General features: G+C 41.4%; 1 protein-coding gene across 6 annotated transcripts in view; it reads right to left on the bottom strand.

Annotated features, from left to right (window-relative positions):
* The window catches only part of nrg2a (neuregulin 2a), an 82860-nt gene that overhangs the window by 52443 nt on the left and 13087 nt on the right, over window positions 1-17330 (bottom strand). For all 6 annotated transcript variants that reach the window (XM_060936282.1, XM_060936286.1, XM_060936284.1 and 3 more), the window contains exons 2-3: window positions 16776-16938; window positions 16251-16369 (exon numbers count right to left, since the gene is read on the bottom strand). In XM_060936282.1, the coding sequence (XP_060792265.1) occupies window positions 16251-16369; window positions 16776-16938 (282 nt within the window). The remainder of the gene's footprint in view (window positions 1-16250; window positions 16370-16775; window positions 16939-17330) is intronic.

Genomic DNA, 17330 nt, shown 5'->3' with positions numbered 1-17330 from the left:
TACAAAATCCACTTTGCAGGATTTCGCTTAATATAATTTTAACATTCGTGTCTCCTGAACATGAACAATCACGAATGTTCTCTTTAAAGATAGTGATCGATTTCCTGTTACTACCAGCGCAAACGCTGACAAAAATTCAGCCAGGTGATTGTCTCAAGGCTGCATGCAACTGTCTATCTGATTGGCTCAAGCCAAGAATCTACCGTTGCATTACAAAATAAGTTTGGGGCAAGTTACTCTGCAAAGCAGCTGGGTCTCATCCTCTGTATTTCCCTCTCTTCGTCTTTGTTGTTTTGCCCACTCCCCTGTTGGGCAGGCGTGCGCACATATACACAGATAGCACTGCGGCTCCATGCTGCTGCAGCAGCCTCGCAGCACTGCAGCCTTTCACAGCAGTAGCCATTTCACTGATGACCTTAGGATGGAAATCAACCGAGTCAGCACGCCGAATAAATTAAGGTCTCTCTCCTCCTGCTGTGTTGCAGAACAGCACAGCGATGGAAACGATAAGAGAGTTCCTCAGCTTCGGCACCCTCCTCACGCTTCACCAGGCTGGGAATAACATTTTATACATTTTATGAAACACTGTCAAGTTCAAGGTATTTCCTGGACTGTTGTATTACAGTGATCTAATGTCACCTAAGGAGAAGGCTGGGAGTGTTTGACTGCCTTGATGGTGGATCTCATTTCGATTGCTATATGTTCATGTACACTACCGTTCAAAAGTTTGGGGTCACTTTGAAATGTCCTTATTTTTGAAAGAAAAGCACTGTTCTTTTCAATGAAGATCAATTTAAACTAATCAGAAATCCACTCTATACATTGCTAATGTGCTAAATGACTATTCTAGCTGCAAATGTCTGGTTTTTGGTGCAATATCTCCATAGGTGTATAGAGGCCCATTTCCAGCAACTATCACTCCAGTGTTCTAATGGTACAATGTGTTTGCTCATTGCCTCAGAAGGCTAATGGATGATTAGAAAACCCTTGTACAATCATGTTAGCACAGCTGAAAACAGTTGAGCTCTTTAGAGAAGCTATAAAACTGACCTTCCTTTGAGCAGATTGAGTTTCTGGAGCATCACATTTGTGGGGTCGATTAAATGCTCAAAATGGCCAGAAAAATGTCTTGACTATATTTTCTATTCATTTTACAACTAATGGTGGTAAATAAAAGTGTGACTTTTCATGGAAAACACAAAATTGTCTGGGTGACCCCAAACTTTTGAACGGTAGTGTATATGTGGGTGTATCCAAGCCTGAAGGCATCACACTCCTTCATCAACACACCACAGGCATTCTAGGAATTCTGGTCTTGGTTCAAATTACTTAAGTGCACCTACACAGACATATATTCCTGTTTGTTCACACGCACATGCTTGGAGTAACTGTGGAGCAATTCCATGCACAAGACTTCTAAGGGCCTCTGCATGCTCTTGCAACAAAGCTTTCGCAGACAGCTTTTCGCAGACAGTTGTAATTTATTGTTGAGCGGGGAGTAATAGGCGTGTGCGATGTTATTCACCGCCACAACGCAAGGGGGCACGAAGTCGCGAAATCGCTAGGAGTAGTTGGTGGGTGTGGTTAGTGGAGTGTTTATCCTCCGGTTACTTATAATGACTAGAACTGGAGTCGTATAGATGTACGTACTTCCTCACTTCCTCAATCAACCGCTCTTCGTGCTGCTCCATCTTCGCTCATGTTTTTAAAAATGGCGGTAGTGAAAACAAACCAAACCGGGAAAGTAGGGAAGCGGAAGTGCGTGTACAGCGGATGTAGAGTGGACCAATCAGAGCCCTCTTGTCTGCGACGCTGTCTGCGAGGCTTCTGCGGTGGTCACAATTTTTGGGAGGTTCACGCAGAGCATCTGCGAAGGGGGGGCTACGCAGACGCCATCTGCGACGCTATCTGCGAGGACTGCATTGTCAGCATAAATTGGCCTTAAGAGAATCAGGAAGGGTGCCGCTTACACACTGTCAACTTGGTATTGCTGGATTTCAGTCATGTGACTTTTCTTAGCGGTTTTACCGGAAGTGAAATAGCTGGTGGTCTAAATGGCTGCCGTAGTGCAAACAACTAGCGATAACTTATCAGAGTATGCTTGTAATCTATGGTAGAAGCCACTGCTCGCTTTAGATATATTCAGAAGATTGCTATGTGCAATGGAATCGACCCCTACTGTACAGTCTGGGAAAGAAGGATTTGTCATACGATCTCGAAAACGACCCTTCAGTCGAGTTCCCCGACATCTCGAACTATCTGGTGTTGCGGACATCCCTCTACACCGCAAAACAGATGAAAGTGTGGAAGAGTATGGAGGTTAACAACTTTTTTGTATGTGGCTGGGTAAAGGGCCTCGGTATCAAGTTGCGTCCGAATGAATCCTATATTGCTTTTGCCCGTGTAAATATGGGATTTTTTTAAAGCTTTTCATTCGCGTCTTTACAATGAAGCGCTGCAAGTTGAAGTGTTAATAAACAGTTCGCTTGATTCTCAATTGTGTTGGCTCTTATCTCTCAGGTAAATCATTCACAAAGATCATCAGAAACCCCTTTAGCCCATGTTTACATTAGACCGTATCAGCGGATCATCAGATTAACGTTTTTAAAACGATTAGTGTGCACACAGCAACACCAATACACGATTTGCGTGCACACAGCAACGCCAATACACGGATACGCTCGGCTCCGCAGGCATCCTGCGCTCCAAATCACTCCGCCCTGAACAGCGAGTGCCCTCTGGAGGGTGCGCACTCCGGCCTTGCGCAGCTCACAGAGCGCGCGAGTGAAGTGCACAAGCCACGATTCAGGACTGAGCCGCTGTGTGTGTGTGATCCCAGCGCATATCACTTACTACTTGCAAGTGGAAGGATGGCAAGCCTAAAGACAATCATAACTACACAATGGGCAGTATTTGCATCAGTATTTGCAGTATTTTCATACTTTTATACTCTTTAATGAAAGGTGATACAAGGCCGAAGTCCGCGCCGTTTTTCAGCAGTCGCGTCACATGACCAACGCCAGCGAATAAGGAAGGTGGATGTCACAGTGACGTTGTCCAATGAGACGCCAGCTAGAGCTCAGCACAGCGTATCCGCATATTCTGAATGTTTACACAGCACCGGAGCTGACACGATCTGGATTGAATACGTGGACGCTGGCGGATTCCCGTTTCCCGGCGTTTCCAGGCGGTTTAATGTAAACGGACAGTGCATCCGCGAAGAAAACGAGACAGATACGGTCTAATGTAAACGTAGCCTTAAGGACCTGGATCTTAGTTAAACAAGACGAGGAAGTGATCATGGCGCATTGTAACTGTATGGCTGGGTAAGAATTTTGTCGCGACTTTCATGCATATGGATTTTGTGAGGAGTAAACAAAGAAGCAGCTGGGGACTTTAGTGCTTCATAACTAAAAAAAAAAGTACCATAAAATAACGACACACAGCAAGAAAAGTACTTGGAAAACACTAAGGACATAGCTGAGAGGGAAATACAAACCTTTCACCAAGTGATCACTGCAAACTCGAGCATGCTTCGACCCGCCTCCCTTCGATTTCACTGAGAGGTTCAAAAGCCACCTTTCTCAACGTCTTTTTGTGAAATCCTGTGTTTGTTCACCCTTTTTTATTAGTTCACAGGGAACCCTGAAGAAACTTTTATCAGTTTCACGGTTTGATCGATTCAAAGAACCTAAAACAACGCAAGCGTAAGGCATTTTTCATGCGAGCAATGCACCTTCTCTGTACAAACGCTTTGTCAACTGAGCTTTGGGCGACCACCAGCTAAAGTTTTGAATAACTAATGAGGTGGATGTGATGTCATGTGAAACCCAGCAATAGGGAAAAAGATACCTGCGGTAACCTCAGTGGTGAAAAGCAGCCAACTATGCACTTATATATATGGGCGGCACGGTGGTGTAGTGGTTAGCGCTGTCGCCTCACAGCAAGAAGGTCCGGGTTTGAGCCCCATGGCTGACGAGGGCCTTTCTGTGCGGAGTTTGCATGTTCTCCCCGTGTCCGCGTGGGTTTCCTCCGGGTGCTCCAGATTCCTCCACAGTCCAAAGACATGCAGGTTAGGTTAACTGGTGATTCTAAATTGACCGTAGGTGTGAATGTGAGTGTGAATGGTTGTCTGTGTCTATGGCTACATCCACACGACAACGGCAACGAGATTTTATTAAAAAAAATATCGCGTCCACACGGGCAACGGATCAGTAAAATATCAGGTACATATGGCAATGCAACGCTTGCTGAAAACGATGCAATACACATGCCACACCTCTACGTGCGCTGTAAGACGGTCCCATCGGAGACACCAGAACAATAGAAGAAGTAGGACGCATGCGCATAAACCCCTTCTTCTACCCGGCGTGAAGCACTCACAGGAACAAGCACACAACAACAACAAGAAGATGGCTGCGACTACGCGAGGAAATCGTGCCTTCTGTGTGTACAAATTAGTTTTATTAGTGTGCATAGTTTTATATAACTTAATTTTCTTATTGTGTGTGAACATTTTGAAAAGCATTTTTATATAATTTATATAACTTTTTATATTGTGTGTGAACATTTTGAAAAGCAGTCTTATCCAATAAAAAAAAGAAATTCAAGAAATGGTTCAGTTACTTGTTTATTTAAAAGAAAAGCTGTATACAAAAGTGAATGCAATGCAGTGGTTCATACAAAACAGCGAGAGTGCTGCTTGTTCTAGTCATGTGGTTGTGACATCATCGTAAACAAATCTGTTGTACTCATCCAGACGAATTTGCAACGGCGCCGTTGCCAGATTTTTCCACTCTGGAACCCGTTCTCGTTTTGGGGCACCCAAAACGCCGGTGCTGTGTGGACGCCAGGCCGAAACGATAAACAATTTTATCAGATTCACCCGAATCCGTTGCCGTGTGGACAGCCTCTATGTGTCATCCCTGTGATGACCTGGCGACTTGTCCAGGGTGTACCCCACCTCTCTCCCATAGTCGGCTGGGATAGGCTCCAGCTTGCCTGCGACCCTGTAGAACAGGATAAAGTGGCTAGAGATAATGAGATGAGATGAGATATATATTTACTGGGAAATACACCACTCGTATTTTTCATACGAGCTACATCCGGGACATGGAGAACCAAAACTGTGACATAAATCTCTATATGTCACTCACGAGGAAATCGATGAATTGTTTTGATAAATTTGGGTATTTTTTTTGTTTGTGAATGTGTCTATATAATAAAAAGAACATCACACATTCGCTTCAAGATATGAAGTTTATCTTCTCGTGTTGAAAAACTTATAGAAAATACACTGTGTTGAAAAACTCATACACTTCTTGTACAAAATGCATCATGGATCAGAGTTACATTTAAATAATATTGGCTGGTGTTGAGTGGTATATTAGATATCTTCCATTGAGCTAGCATGATATTGAATGAGTCAAAGACGAGTTGAATATCATGCTAGCTGAAGGGACTATATCTGATATACCATGAAATACAGGCAGCCAATATTATTATTATTATACATTCACGTCTTTCTCTTTCAAAATTCTCAAAATCTTCCATATTTAACGAAGTAAACCTGGCAGCCATGTTTGCTTACAAATTGTCACAGTCACGTTCTAGTGCAGAAGTTTTATGTGCAATACATATCTTATGGCATTTTCAATTCATCGTGATAGTTTACTGCGGGCGCCACCGGCGAACAAAGACATACGTCTGCACATGCGCAGCAGAAAACTCTCTCATTAAATATTCACATCAACTCCGATGTGTGATGTCATGTTGTCTTGACAACCATGCAATATCGTAAACCATATTCAATGCCTGTTCTCCATTGTGTAGAGTGATGTAATACACATAGGATAAGCGACATGCTAACAATATTGCATGCTATCAAACCGAATGAATGAAACCCGCTAGAAGGGAATACAACACGTTTTTATTCCATCGAAAAAGTGTCCTGTATGTATAATAATTCCCGATATTTCACTCCGATGACGTCACTCCCAGTGTTTTTCCGCTGACTTGACTTGCGTTGTCAAAATGGTGAACCAGTTCAAAATCAAAATTCTTCTGATTGATTTGTGTGGGTTTTTTTTTTTTTTTGGATGTGTCCATATAATATAAGGAACATTATATGGTGGCGTGAAGATATGAAGTTTATCTTCTCGTGTTGAAAATCGCTCATTCGTGAATATCTTCACCACTTTGGATTTTCTGCCTCTGTTATGGCAAGAAGCATGGCCTTCAACACTTCCCAGCCTATTAAATCTCACTGTGAGGGCAACCATCCAGGCTTCTACGATAAGACATAATAACATAATAAACACCACATGTACTTTGTTATACAAAATCAACCCAGCTCATAAATGGCTCTAGAAATTTCAGCACTCCATCTTATCCATGAACAGTTTTGATCAAGCAAACAATTAGCTTTTTTTTTTGTAACATTCATCAACATTTAACACTATACACTGATCAGCCATAACAACATTATGACCACTGACAGGTGAAGTGAATAATATTGATTATCTCATTACAATGGCACCTGTCAGGGATGGGATATATTAGGCAGCAAGAGAACAGTTAGTTCTCAAAGTTGATGTGTTGGAAGCAGGAAAAATGGGCAACTTTGAAAAAAGGATCTGAGCAACTTTGACAAAAGCCAAATTGTGATGGTGAGATGACTGGGTCTGAACATCTCCAAAATGGCACATCTTGTGGGGTGTTCCCGGTATACAGTGGTTCGTACCTACCAAAAGTGGTCCAAGGAAGGACAACCGGTGAACTGGTGACAGGGTCATGGGTGTCAAAGGCTCATTGATTCACATGGGGCAGAAGGCTAGCCCATATGGTCCAATCCCACAGAAGAGCTACTGTAGCTGAAAAAGTTAATGTTGACACCCTTCTGTTTTAGCCAGCATTAAGTGCCATTGTAATGAGATAATCAATATCATTCACTTCACCTGTCAGTTTTCATAATGTTATGGCTGATCGGTGTATATTATATGTTACCTTTAGTTAATGATTATTCAGTGACATTTTTTTTTAAATTTGCAATCATCATGGAGGCTCAAGTACTGCTTTAACTGAAATACAAGTTTCAGCTCATTACCTTGATTCGTTCTCCATCAAGACTTTTGGCTTTAGCATGACCTAGAAGTATCCTGATACCACACAGGAAACAAATGCCCCACTCCAGCCACTGATATCATCTATTTAGAAACAATGGTGCATAAAGAATGGCCTTGAGCTGGTCTTACATTCATGTGGAAACACACATGCAAGGCATGAGATGGAAACAAAGAGCAATGAATCTTTAGAATGGTGAGAGAAGCTGCAAAGGCAACAGTTGTCACAATATGTTTTTTGAAAGGGATGCCTGAAAATAACACCCAAGTGGTTGTCCACCTACATATGCACCTGGTCTCTTCATCTATTTCCATTATACAACCTGTAACTAGGTGGGAAAAGACTGTTTAGTCAGGGTATGACTTGTGGCTGAGTGGTAAAATAAGAATAAATTGAACAATGTATTTGGACAAGTAGTATAAGTATTAGTATAGAGTCGCTTTTAATCATGTTAGTAACATTTGTTAGTTGGTATAACTGCTGGAATAGTATATCTACTGTGAAAACTATAGAGCTGGCATTTTACTATTAGGCCACTGCAAAAAATGTAACCTCATAACATATGCATCAGAGGGGAACCGTCAGGGCTTTCTACTATAGGCCTTGAGAAAAGGCCCAAACATATCAGCATTTCAAATGTTATATTTAATTTCTTTCATTCTTCAATTTCTTTCATAATTTCGTTACAATTATTCTCTTCTAATTCGGCCTCATTTTCTATCAAATTTGCTTCAGAAATGAAAGGGTTACTGTCCTGAAAACATTAAAATAGAGTTATCCAATGAGATTTTTTTTTTGTTTGTTGTCTCTAGGCCAGGGGTCACCAAACTACGGCCCGCGGGCCAGATCCGGCCCGCCACCCCCCTTTGACCGGCCCCCCAGCCCCTCTGCCCCCCATCACCTGAACCGGCCCTATGAGGCAATCCCCAAAAGTGGTCATGGCCTATTTTTTTAAATTGCTTTTTGGCAAATAATAACATGTCTGCATCTTGTATTTTGTTGATTTTATCAATTAAAATTGATATTTAGTTATAAAATGAACTATTCATATTTTCCGAATTTTCGTCATATGCTCGCGATCAAGCAGTGACAGGCAGCGCACGCGCAGAGAACTGTCAGTGTTCAGGACAGCAAAATGGCTAGCGGTCAGCGAAAAGCTGACAGAGAGTGCAGAGTTTTTAAAGAACAGTGGAACACCGATTATTTTTTCGTTCAGTGTAAGGACCGTGCAGTTTATCTTGCATGTAAAGAAAGTGTGTTGGTTTTCAAAGAATATAATCTGCGTCGTCACTACGAAACCCGCCACAAAGAGTATGCTAGTTTGTGAGGGCAAACAAGAGAAGACAGGATTCGGAGGATGAAATGCGGACTGGCTGCACAACAGAATGTATTCCTTCGCCAAACCCAGATCAACCAGGCTGCTGTCCGAGCTAGCTATAAGGCAGCTCACCTACTAGCTACCCATGGAAAGCCGTTTACTGATGGGGACTTTGTTAAAGTATGCATGCTTGCTGTGGCCGAGGAGGTGTGTCCCAACAAGAAGGATGCGCTCAACGCAGCGAGTCTCTCCGCACCTACTATGACCAGGCGAACCGAAGATTTGGGGGACAGCGTGTATGACCAGCTGAATGAGAAAGCGTCAGAATTCGAGTTTTTTGCTTTGGCCATGGATGAGAGCAATGACGTGCAGGACACAGCACAACTGCTGTGATCTATTGATCTATTGCTCATATTATTATAATTTCACTGTTTTTTTTAAATGTATTTATTTTATAGGCCTATTTATTTGACCTTTATTAAGTGCTGCATACAATTATTATTTATATTATTAATAATATCAACAGGCCTACCTACAATTTATAATTTTCCACTCACCTTTGCCAGTGTCAATCACCTCAAATAGGCAGATGTTTCTTACCTTGACAGCTTTGATATTATTTTTATTAGAAAATAAATAAATGGAATATCAGTGGTATTTCAAATTAAAACAAAGTGTGAAGACTTGATTACTACTTTTGCAAACCACTAGTAAAGATAAACAAATATGTGCCAGGAATCAAGTGTGGATATAGTAGTATGGATATAGTAGTGGGGATGGCCGTGCCAGGCTAGTAATCTCTACTACACAATGAGGCCTGCTGGTGGTCATATTTGTCTGGGTCATACAATTCTATGTGACATAGCTGACCCGACCCCGGCCCCCCATCACAGTCAGGAATGACAATGTGGCCCCCAGAGAAAAAAGTTTGGTGACCCCTGCTCTAGGCTGAGAAGAGTTTAGAGCTGCTCACTCATTGGTTAGGACTTCATTGCCGGGACAGAAGGCCATGGTAGTGTATGTTTATGTAGAAAGTGACAGATGAATTAACCAATCAGATTTTGATTTACAGTGGGAGGGACGAGGCAGCACGGTGGTGTAGTGGTTAGCGCTGTGGGTCCGCGTGGGTTTCCTCTGGGTGCTCCGGTTTCCCCCACAGTCCAAAGACATGCAGGTTAGGTTAACTGGTGACTCTAAGGCTACATCCACACGACAACGGCAACGAGATTTTATTAAAAAAAATATCGCGTCCATATGGGCAACGGATCAGTAAAATATCAGGTACATATGGCAACGCAACGCTTGCTGAAAACGATGCAATACACATGCCACACCTCTACGTGTGCTGTAAGACGGTCCCATCGGAGACACCAGAACAATAGAAGAAGTAGGACGCATGCGCATAAACCCCTTCTTCTACCCGGCGTGAAGCACTCACAGGAACAAGCACACAACAACAAGAAGAAGATGGCTGCGGCTACGCGAGGAAATCGTGCCTTCTGTGTGTACAAATTAGTTTTATTAGTGTGCATAGTTTTATATAACTTAATTTTCTTATTGTGTGTGAACATTTTGAAAAGCATTTTTATATAATTTATATAACTTTTTATATTGTGTGTGTGAACATTTTGAAAAGCAGTCTTATCCAATAAAAAAAAGAAATTCAAGAAATGGTTCAGTTACTTGTTTATTTAAAAGAAAAGCTGTATACAAAAGTGAATGCAATGCAGTGGTTCATACAAAACAGCAAGAGTGCTGCTTGTTCTAGTCATGTGGTTGTGATGTCATCGTAAACAAATCCGTTCTACTCATCCAGATGACTTCGCAACAGCGCCGTTGCCAGATTTTTCCATTCTGGAACCCGTTCTCGTTTTGGGGCACCCAAAACGCCGATGCCGTGTGGACGCCAGGCCGAAATGATAAACAATTTTATCAGATTCACCTGAATCCGTTGCCGTGTGGACAGCCTCTAAATTGACCGTAGGTGTGAATGTGAGTGTGAATGGTTGTCTGTGTCTATGTGTCAGCCCTGTGATGAACTGGCGACTTGCCCAGGGTGTACCCCGCCTTTCGATGAGATGAGTGGGAGGGACTAAAAATGCATCGCCCTAAGTCTCCTCGAAGGCTTAACCGCGAGTTGGTGCCGTCAGAGCAGCAGTGAACTCACCTTCCAGCTGGTGTAGCGTTCATCAGTAATGTTAGCGAATACTAATAAAGCAGTCAAACCAGTGCTATTGAGAGCAAGTAGCACAGGTTAACAACCAAGAAACTAAGATTTCTATCTCCAGACTCTTCTTCCACACATATGTAGCAATGTCATAATTTCATATGAAGAAAGGTTTTTTTTTTGTGAACTTCCCCAAATCCTACTATTGTAAAATATGTTAATTTGTTGGGTTCTGTTAATGGTTCCACTATTGTTTCTGATGGGGCATGAATTAGTGTAACACACCTGTGGACATTATCATGCTTGGGATGTCTGGAAAGGGGTAAGCTGGCCTTGTGAATCCTGCATGGGTAATATTCATTAATACAGTATATTTTTTTAAAATAATTTTTTTAATAAGTTTTGGCTGAGCTGAAGTTCCAGCTCTAATAGTAACAGTTTGCCACTGATATGCACCAATTTACAACATAATTTGCAGCAACTCCTAGATAGCAAAAATCTGACAGCATGTCTCTTTAAACCTGTCTCCAGTAGAAAAGCAGCACAAGATGCATCAGGTGCTATTGGCAGCCCCAGAGGAACCAGGCCTCACAATTTAGAGAGCTTAATAAAAACTAATACAAGACTAATTCATCCTTGAGGAAATAATTTATCAGTGGGTGCGCCCAATGGATGACTCCATCAAAATCAATGTGGCAGCTAAACTGTTATTTTCAAACAGAAATAAGTTCTGTCTTGTTCAAAGAGCTCCTGCACAAAAACAGTGAAAAGCAGCAGACAAAACCCTATGGGTCCTAATAAACATAATTTTACAGTAACTAGTGTCACATCTTTCCCACACTCAACGTCACTTTACATACAACCCCCCCCCCCAAAAAAAAACAACGACAAACAACCCCCCCAATAAATAAATAAATGAATGAATGAATGAATGAATGAATGAATGAACACAAAAAAGCACCAAAAACAAAGGCTAGAAGAAAACAAGCTCGAAGAAAAAGATGTTGCAGTGTTGGGGGGAAAAAAGGAAATCTCTCAGCTTGATCAAATAGCCCATTATGAGAACGATGGCACTGAATAATCAAAAGTGGATTCCATAGAATCCACTTTTGTCTTGTGGAAAAGAAGATTTCCGTGAAACGTTTTTTTAATTCCATTCCCACCCGCTTCTGAAAGAATTTCAATCAATCCTGTAGACACTCCTGACTAATCCCATCCGCTCCCACAAACATATGTTAAAAGGGAAACTGAAGTCATTTTTAAACTTACTTTATTTCTTAATTAACGTGTTATTCAATTACGTTTTCGGTTTTATTAACCTTATATCGTGACTCGTATTGGCATATTATATTACACTTATCAGCCTTTTTGGTTTTTAGCCATGCTGAATGTAGTTCATTTGGTCCACGGCAGGCGTCGCTTATCTGCGTGATCTTCACGAGACTTGTGCGAGACTTCAAACATGAAGTGTCAGCGCCTCCATTTTGAAAACTGTTTACACAGCGGCCAGATCGCCATATCATTCCAATTTAGATTAAGTTCGAGATTTTCCAGCTTCGTCAGTGATGGAGATTATTCCATACGACTTCAAACTATTGGTGAAATAAAAAAAAAAAGCACTTTCAGGCAACTGGTGGGTTTTCAAAATAATCAATACATGCATGTATTTTTGTGATAAATACATATTATACTGAGTGTATGTCCCACATTAATCAATACAAAGTACCTGCGTCTTTCAGTTTTTTTTAAATCAAGGCTGAATACTTTCTTCTTTTATTAATTCATATTTGAGACTTTTAATTTGATTTCTTTCAGTGTGACCGCAATGCATGATGGAATATATTGCTTTGGTAAGTGACCATCGGTTGTACACTACTTTTCATAATGCATTGTGGGATACTTTGAGTGCACTATATAGGGTGTAAATAATCCTCACTAAGGTTTCGAGCAGCACTACAAAATGGCATCCCCACTATATAGTGCCCTATATAGTGAGTAGGGAGCGATTTCAGACACAGGGAAAACTTCCGGCTTGATTACGTCAGCATTCGAAAGAGGGCGCGCGTGTCTTTTGACAACATTGGCAGATGTCGGTCACTTTGATTTCCACTGTACATTTTACTTCCGTCCTACAAAGCCTCGCACAGGTCTCAGCGACTCTCGTTTACGGCCATTGGTTTGACATATGGGCTGATATTACATAGCATATTTCAAACACTCATAACTTGCTATAGCAGTGACAAAATAGCTATCAAAAATGTATTCCTACAGTTCATAAAATGAGATAAATAGAATTTTGATAATAAAAAATTTGCCTTCAGTTCCCCTTTAATCCATCCATCCATTATCTGTAGCCACTTATCCTGTTCTACAGGGTCTCAGGAAAGCTGGAGCCTATCCCAGCTGACTATGGGCGAGAGGCGGGGTACACCCTGGACAAGTCGCCAGATCATCGCAGGACTGACACATAGAGACAAACAACCATTCACACTCACATTCACACCTACAGTCAATTTAGAGTCACCAGTTAGCCTAACCTGCATGTCTTTGGACTGTGGGGGAAACCGGAGCACCTGGAGGAAACCCACGCGGACACGGGGAGAACATGCAAACTCCGCACAGAAAGGCCCTCATCGGTTGCTGGGCTCGAACCCAGGACCTTCTTGCTGTGAGGCGACAGTGCTAACCACTACACCAACTTGCCACCCTAACATGTGTTCATGTCAAAATATAAACACATTTGTAACTGAAACCACCATGACACTGACCAGGATAAAGACATTACTGATGAATTAATGTCAGAAAATATATCATGCAGTGCCACATGAGCACTCTATGTACTTTCATGTTAATGAACACAGCATTTCTTTGCACACAAGCTTCATATCTGGCTGCCTGCGTCTGACAGTACTCAATGTCGGCTCCCATGACTTTTTGTTGAGTCCCTTGGTTCCTCAGGATCCCAGTTCTAATGCACATTTAATTTCCTAATGCTCCTATTGCAAACCATCAATCCACCAGTACACCAGTAAAAGAGCTGAGCCTTATGGGACAAAGAGCATTTGTAGATAGATGTGAATCTACGGAACATGGAATCTACTTCAGAGATGGAATATAAATGCTAATAAGAAGAGACAAGGCAGAAGAATGCCATGACTTGTTATATAAAAGAGTTGTACTAAAGTCTAACAAAATATGATTATTGAGGACACCATAATCAGGGAAGACAAGTGGTCCATTAGTCACTCTTTGTAGAGCTGCTACAGTTCCATGGCATGGACAGGAATCTCTGGAAAGCCTGCTTGTGGCAGAGCAGAACAGTAGTTGAGTGGCTAATTGGTTGTTTAGATATTTGGAGTAGTTTGGATATAAATGAAATTGGAAATAAGCCCTTAATTACAGAGTTCAAGTCTACCAGGTTCAATGTATCAAATTCAAGGGACTTACTGCTGAAGAGATTAGGGATCAGGGATCAGGCTGAATAACTGGATACAAAGTGGGTCATTGAGTGTGTAGAAAAGTAAGAATCAAACTTCGATGTTTTAGTCCCCTCAATAAACAAGAGAACACTGTCAGTTATGAAATAGCAATTTACATTACAGGTATTTATCAGACGTTCTTATCCAGAGCGATGTACAACATATCCAGCACAGCCTGGGGAGCAGGGTAGGTGCCTTGCTCAAGAGCACTTCAGCCATTCCTACTAGTCCAGGGAATCAAACCAGCAACCTTTTGGTTTCTCTAACCATTTGACCATGGTTTCCCCCAATGTAAAGTTTGCCATTCTGCACTGACATATGATTTCTGACATGATTATGAATGTCCATCTTCCTAAAGGGATAGAGAAATCAATAACTTGGGTTGTCGCCACTGATTTTTGGACTGCTTGCCTGACCAGACTATAGGGGTAACACTGCTGGCAAAGCAATAAACAGTCAGGCGGCATCTGGTAGAGCAAGACACATACCAAAGACAAAGGGCAATACAGAGGAACTGACACCAGCCATAAGTTGGGAAAACTAAGCATGGGTGTTGTAATTATGAAGTTGGAAAGAGGAATACTTTAAGAGCTTTGGGTGAAAATGGTGGCCACAATTGATTTGCTGAAATACAGTCACTCACAGACACAGAAATACACATATTACAGCCAATCTTAGAACTACAACGAGAGAATGTGATTACCAGGTAGCCTTGTCCAAAAAAAAAAAAAAGACAGTACACCCTCCATAAGCTCAGTAGGAGATTTACGTCAAACCCTCATAGTGCAAATGTGTTAGCCAACGTTAGCAGCCCAACCAGTAAAATCAGGGTTAGGATGAAAGGCTTAGCAATACTGACAGTGCACAACTAATGAGAGAGTACACAATTACTCACCAGCACATAGACCGACATGGCGCCAGGTTCACAGGAGAGCGCTCATAGCTGACAGGTAGAAGAGTTAGTTTCAGGATACATCAGTCAGAGCATTTATTATGAAACCCATCAAATAGTCCAGGAGGATGGGGTAACAACAAGCCCAGGCGAAAAAAAATAATCCAGAAGAAAAGTATAGTGAAAAACAAAAATAATCAGAAAAGTAATCCAGAAAAAGAGTATTCATTTGTAAATATATCCAATGCGACAAAGCAGCAAGTCCAGGTGAATAAAGTAGTCCAGCAAGAGTAAGGGAAAAGCAGAACATAAAAAAGCCAGACAGCATAAAAAATGGACTAGATTAAAAGTAAAAGGTGGTATACTCTTGACCAAAAACCAGGTCTGTAAAATAAAAAATTCTGTTTATACCTGCCTTTCAAAGTTTTCACCCTATCGTTGATCTAACCACAGAATAGGAGGAATCAAAGCATTCCATTGCTAATCAGAATTATGGAAATCTCCATCAATAAATCAAAGTGTCCTGCTCCAGGCAATGTTGCAGAATTTGCACACCTTTTGTTGCAACATTGCAACAGAGCATACGGTGGAAATGTAGGAAATAGAGCAAAGACCACGCTGACCACATAATCAAGTCCACAGACAGAAGGTGATAAGTGAAGAATTTATAACTATAACTCTTTTGGATGGTCGGTTATTTCCAAGATTTTAGCCTGGCCTACTATTAAGAAAATATTGTCCCTCTTGACAAGATTTGAAATCTGCTTGTTTGGTATTCTGTGGATAAAAGAACTACTGAAAACTGTCCAGTACCTATCTAGATGCTCAACTCAATGGCTAGCGAGTTGCTTTATCAAAGTGAAGTGGTCAGCTGAATGGTACCCTGAGGCCAGCGTCTTGGCATGTTAGCAAAGCTCTGGTGATGTGGCATTTGTGAAGCTTTCTCTTTGGAGAAATGCCTTTCAAAATTTTAGCTCAAGAGGCTGAAAAAGACATTTTTAAAAATAAATCCCTTAAAAGCCCATTCACACAGAGAAAGTCGAAAACAATGATACTGTTTCTTTGACAGTGCAAAGTTTGGGAGTACAAAGTATTAAAACACATAACTGATGATATCAGCAGCTGGATTGGGGATGCATTATCAGTGTTTCTGTAACAGCAGTGAAACCCATTGCCCTTAGGAACTCTGCAGCACTCAACGAACTGATTGAAAAAAAATGACAGAATTGGATCATTTAATTAAAGCAAGCCATGGCTTAACTTGTTACTTACTGCTTTGGACATGAACGGTGCTTGTGCTGTTGCTACTGCCGCTGTCGTTCTCCACTACACACATGTAATTCCCAGAGTCCTCCAGCCGAGCACTAGCAATCTGGACCTTGGAGTTTTTCCTGTGACATAGAGATAGAAGAGTCATGGGACTTTACTATGACTCAGGATCGGCTAAACCAAACAACACAGACGTCAATTCAAACCTAGCAACAGCAGATTGGATGCTGTTAAACAGAGATTCAAAAGGATTATAATGTGCAGCATTATATTACACATGGCTCCTATATGGCTGCAAGCCAGCCAACAGTAAATTTAGCAGCAAACATGACCCATAATGTGTTATGATGTGAAATGCTTTATAAGGAAGAACCCCAGCTCTTTGCTTTGTAACCTGAGATATGGTTTATGTTCTTACAAATAAAAGGGGGTTTCTTGTTCCATACCCCCAAACGAATCAAGGTACTTTCGCTCTGTGATTCCTGTGTAAATTTTGAAATCTGATCACACACTTAATTATACACTTACTTCCTGGCTCTGATCCTGACTTGTTTGCTCTTTTTCAGAATGGTGCCGTCTTTGTACCACTTATAGGACAGGGGAGGTTTTCCCGACGCCTCACACTTCACTGTTATCCGGGCTCCTTCTGCCACCAGCACTTGCCTCCTCAAAGGCTTTATTGTAGGAGCTCCTAGAAAGAGAACGAAGGTAAATGTGTCAGATTACACTTTTTTTGTTTGATATTCGTACAAGCATGTTCTTCCATGGATCATTTATTACATATGGCAACACGGAAACGTTGACGTCAGGTGAGCCAGACTTCTCGTTTGGCCAGAAGATTTCACCAGACAAACTGTCAGCATGCAGCTGTTTTTGTTTTAGCTTGTATTTTTTTCTCCCACTACAATCATTACATTCAACAGTAGTCCATGAATTCCTATGCAGCACTTCCTATGATTTTGGTTATAGAGGGCATTAAAATGTACATAACAAAAGGCATATACAAGGTAAAGACCATACATTAGAATATATATATTACATTACATTACATGGCATTTAGCATACGCTCTTATCCAGAGGGAC

This window comes from Neoarius graeffei, chromosome 12 (assembly GCF_027579695.1).
Source record: "Neoarius graeffei isolate fNeoGra1 chromosome 12, fNeoGra1.pri, whole genome shotgun sequence".
Lineage (NCBI taxonomy): Eukaryota > Metazoa > Chordata > Actinopteri > Siluriformes > Ariidae > Neoarius > Neoarius graeffei.
This window is presented reverse-complemented; position numbering and strand designations above follow the sequence as displayed.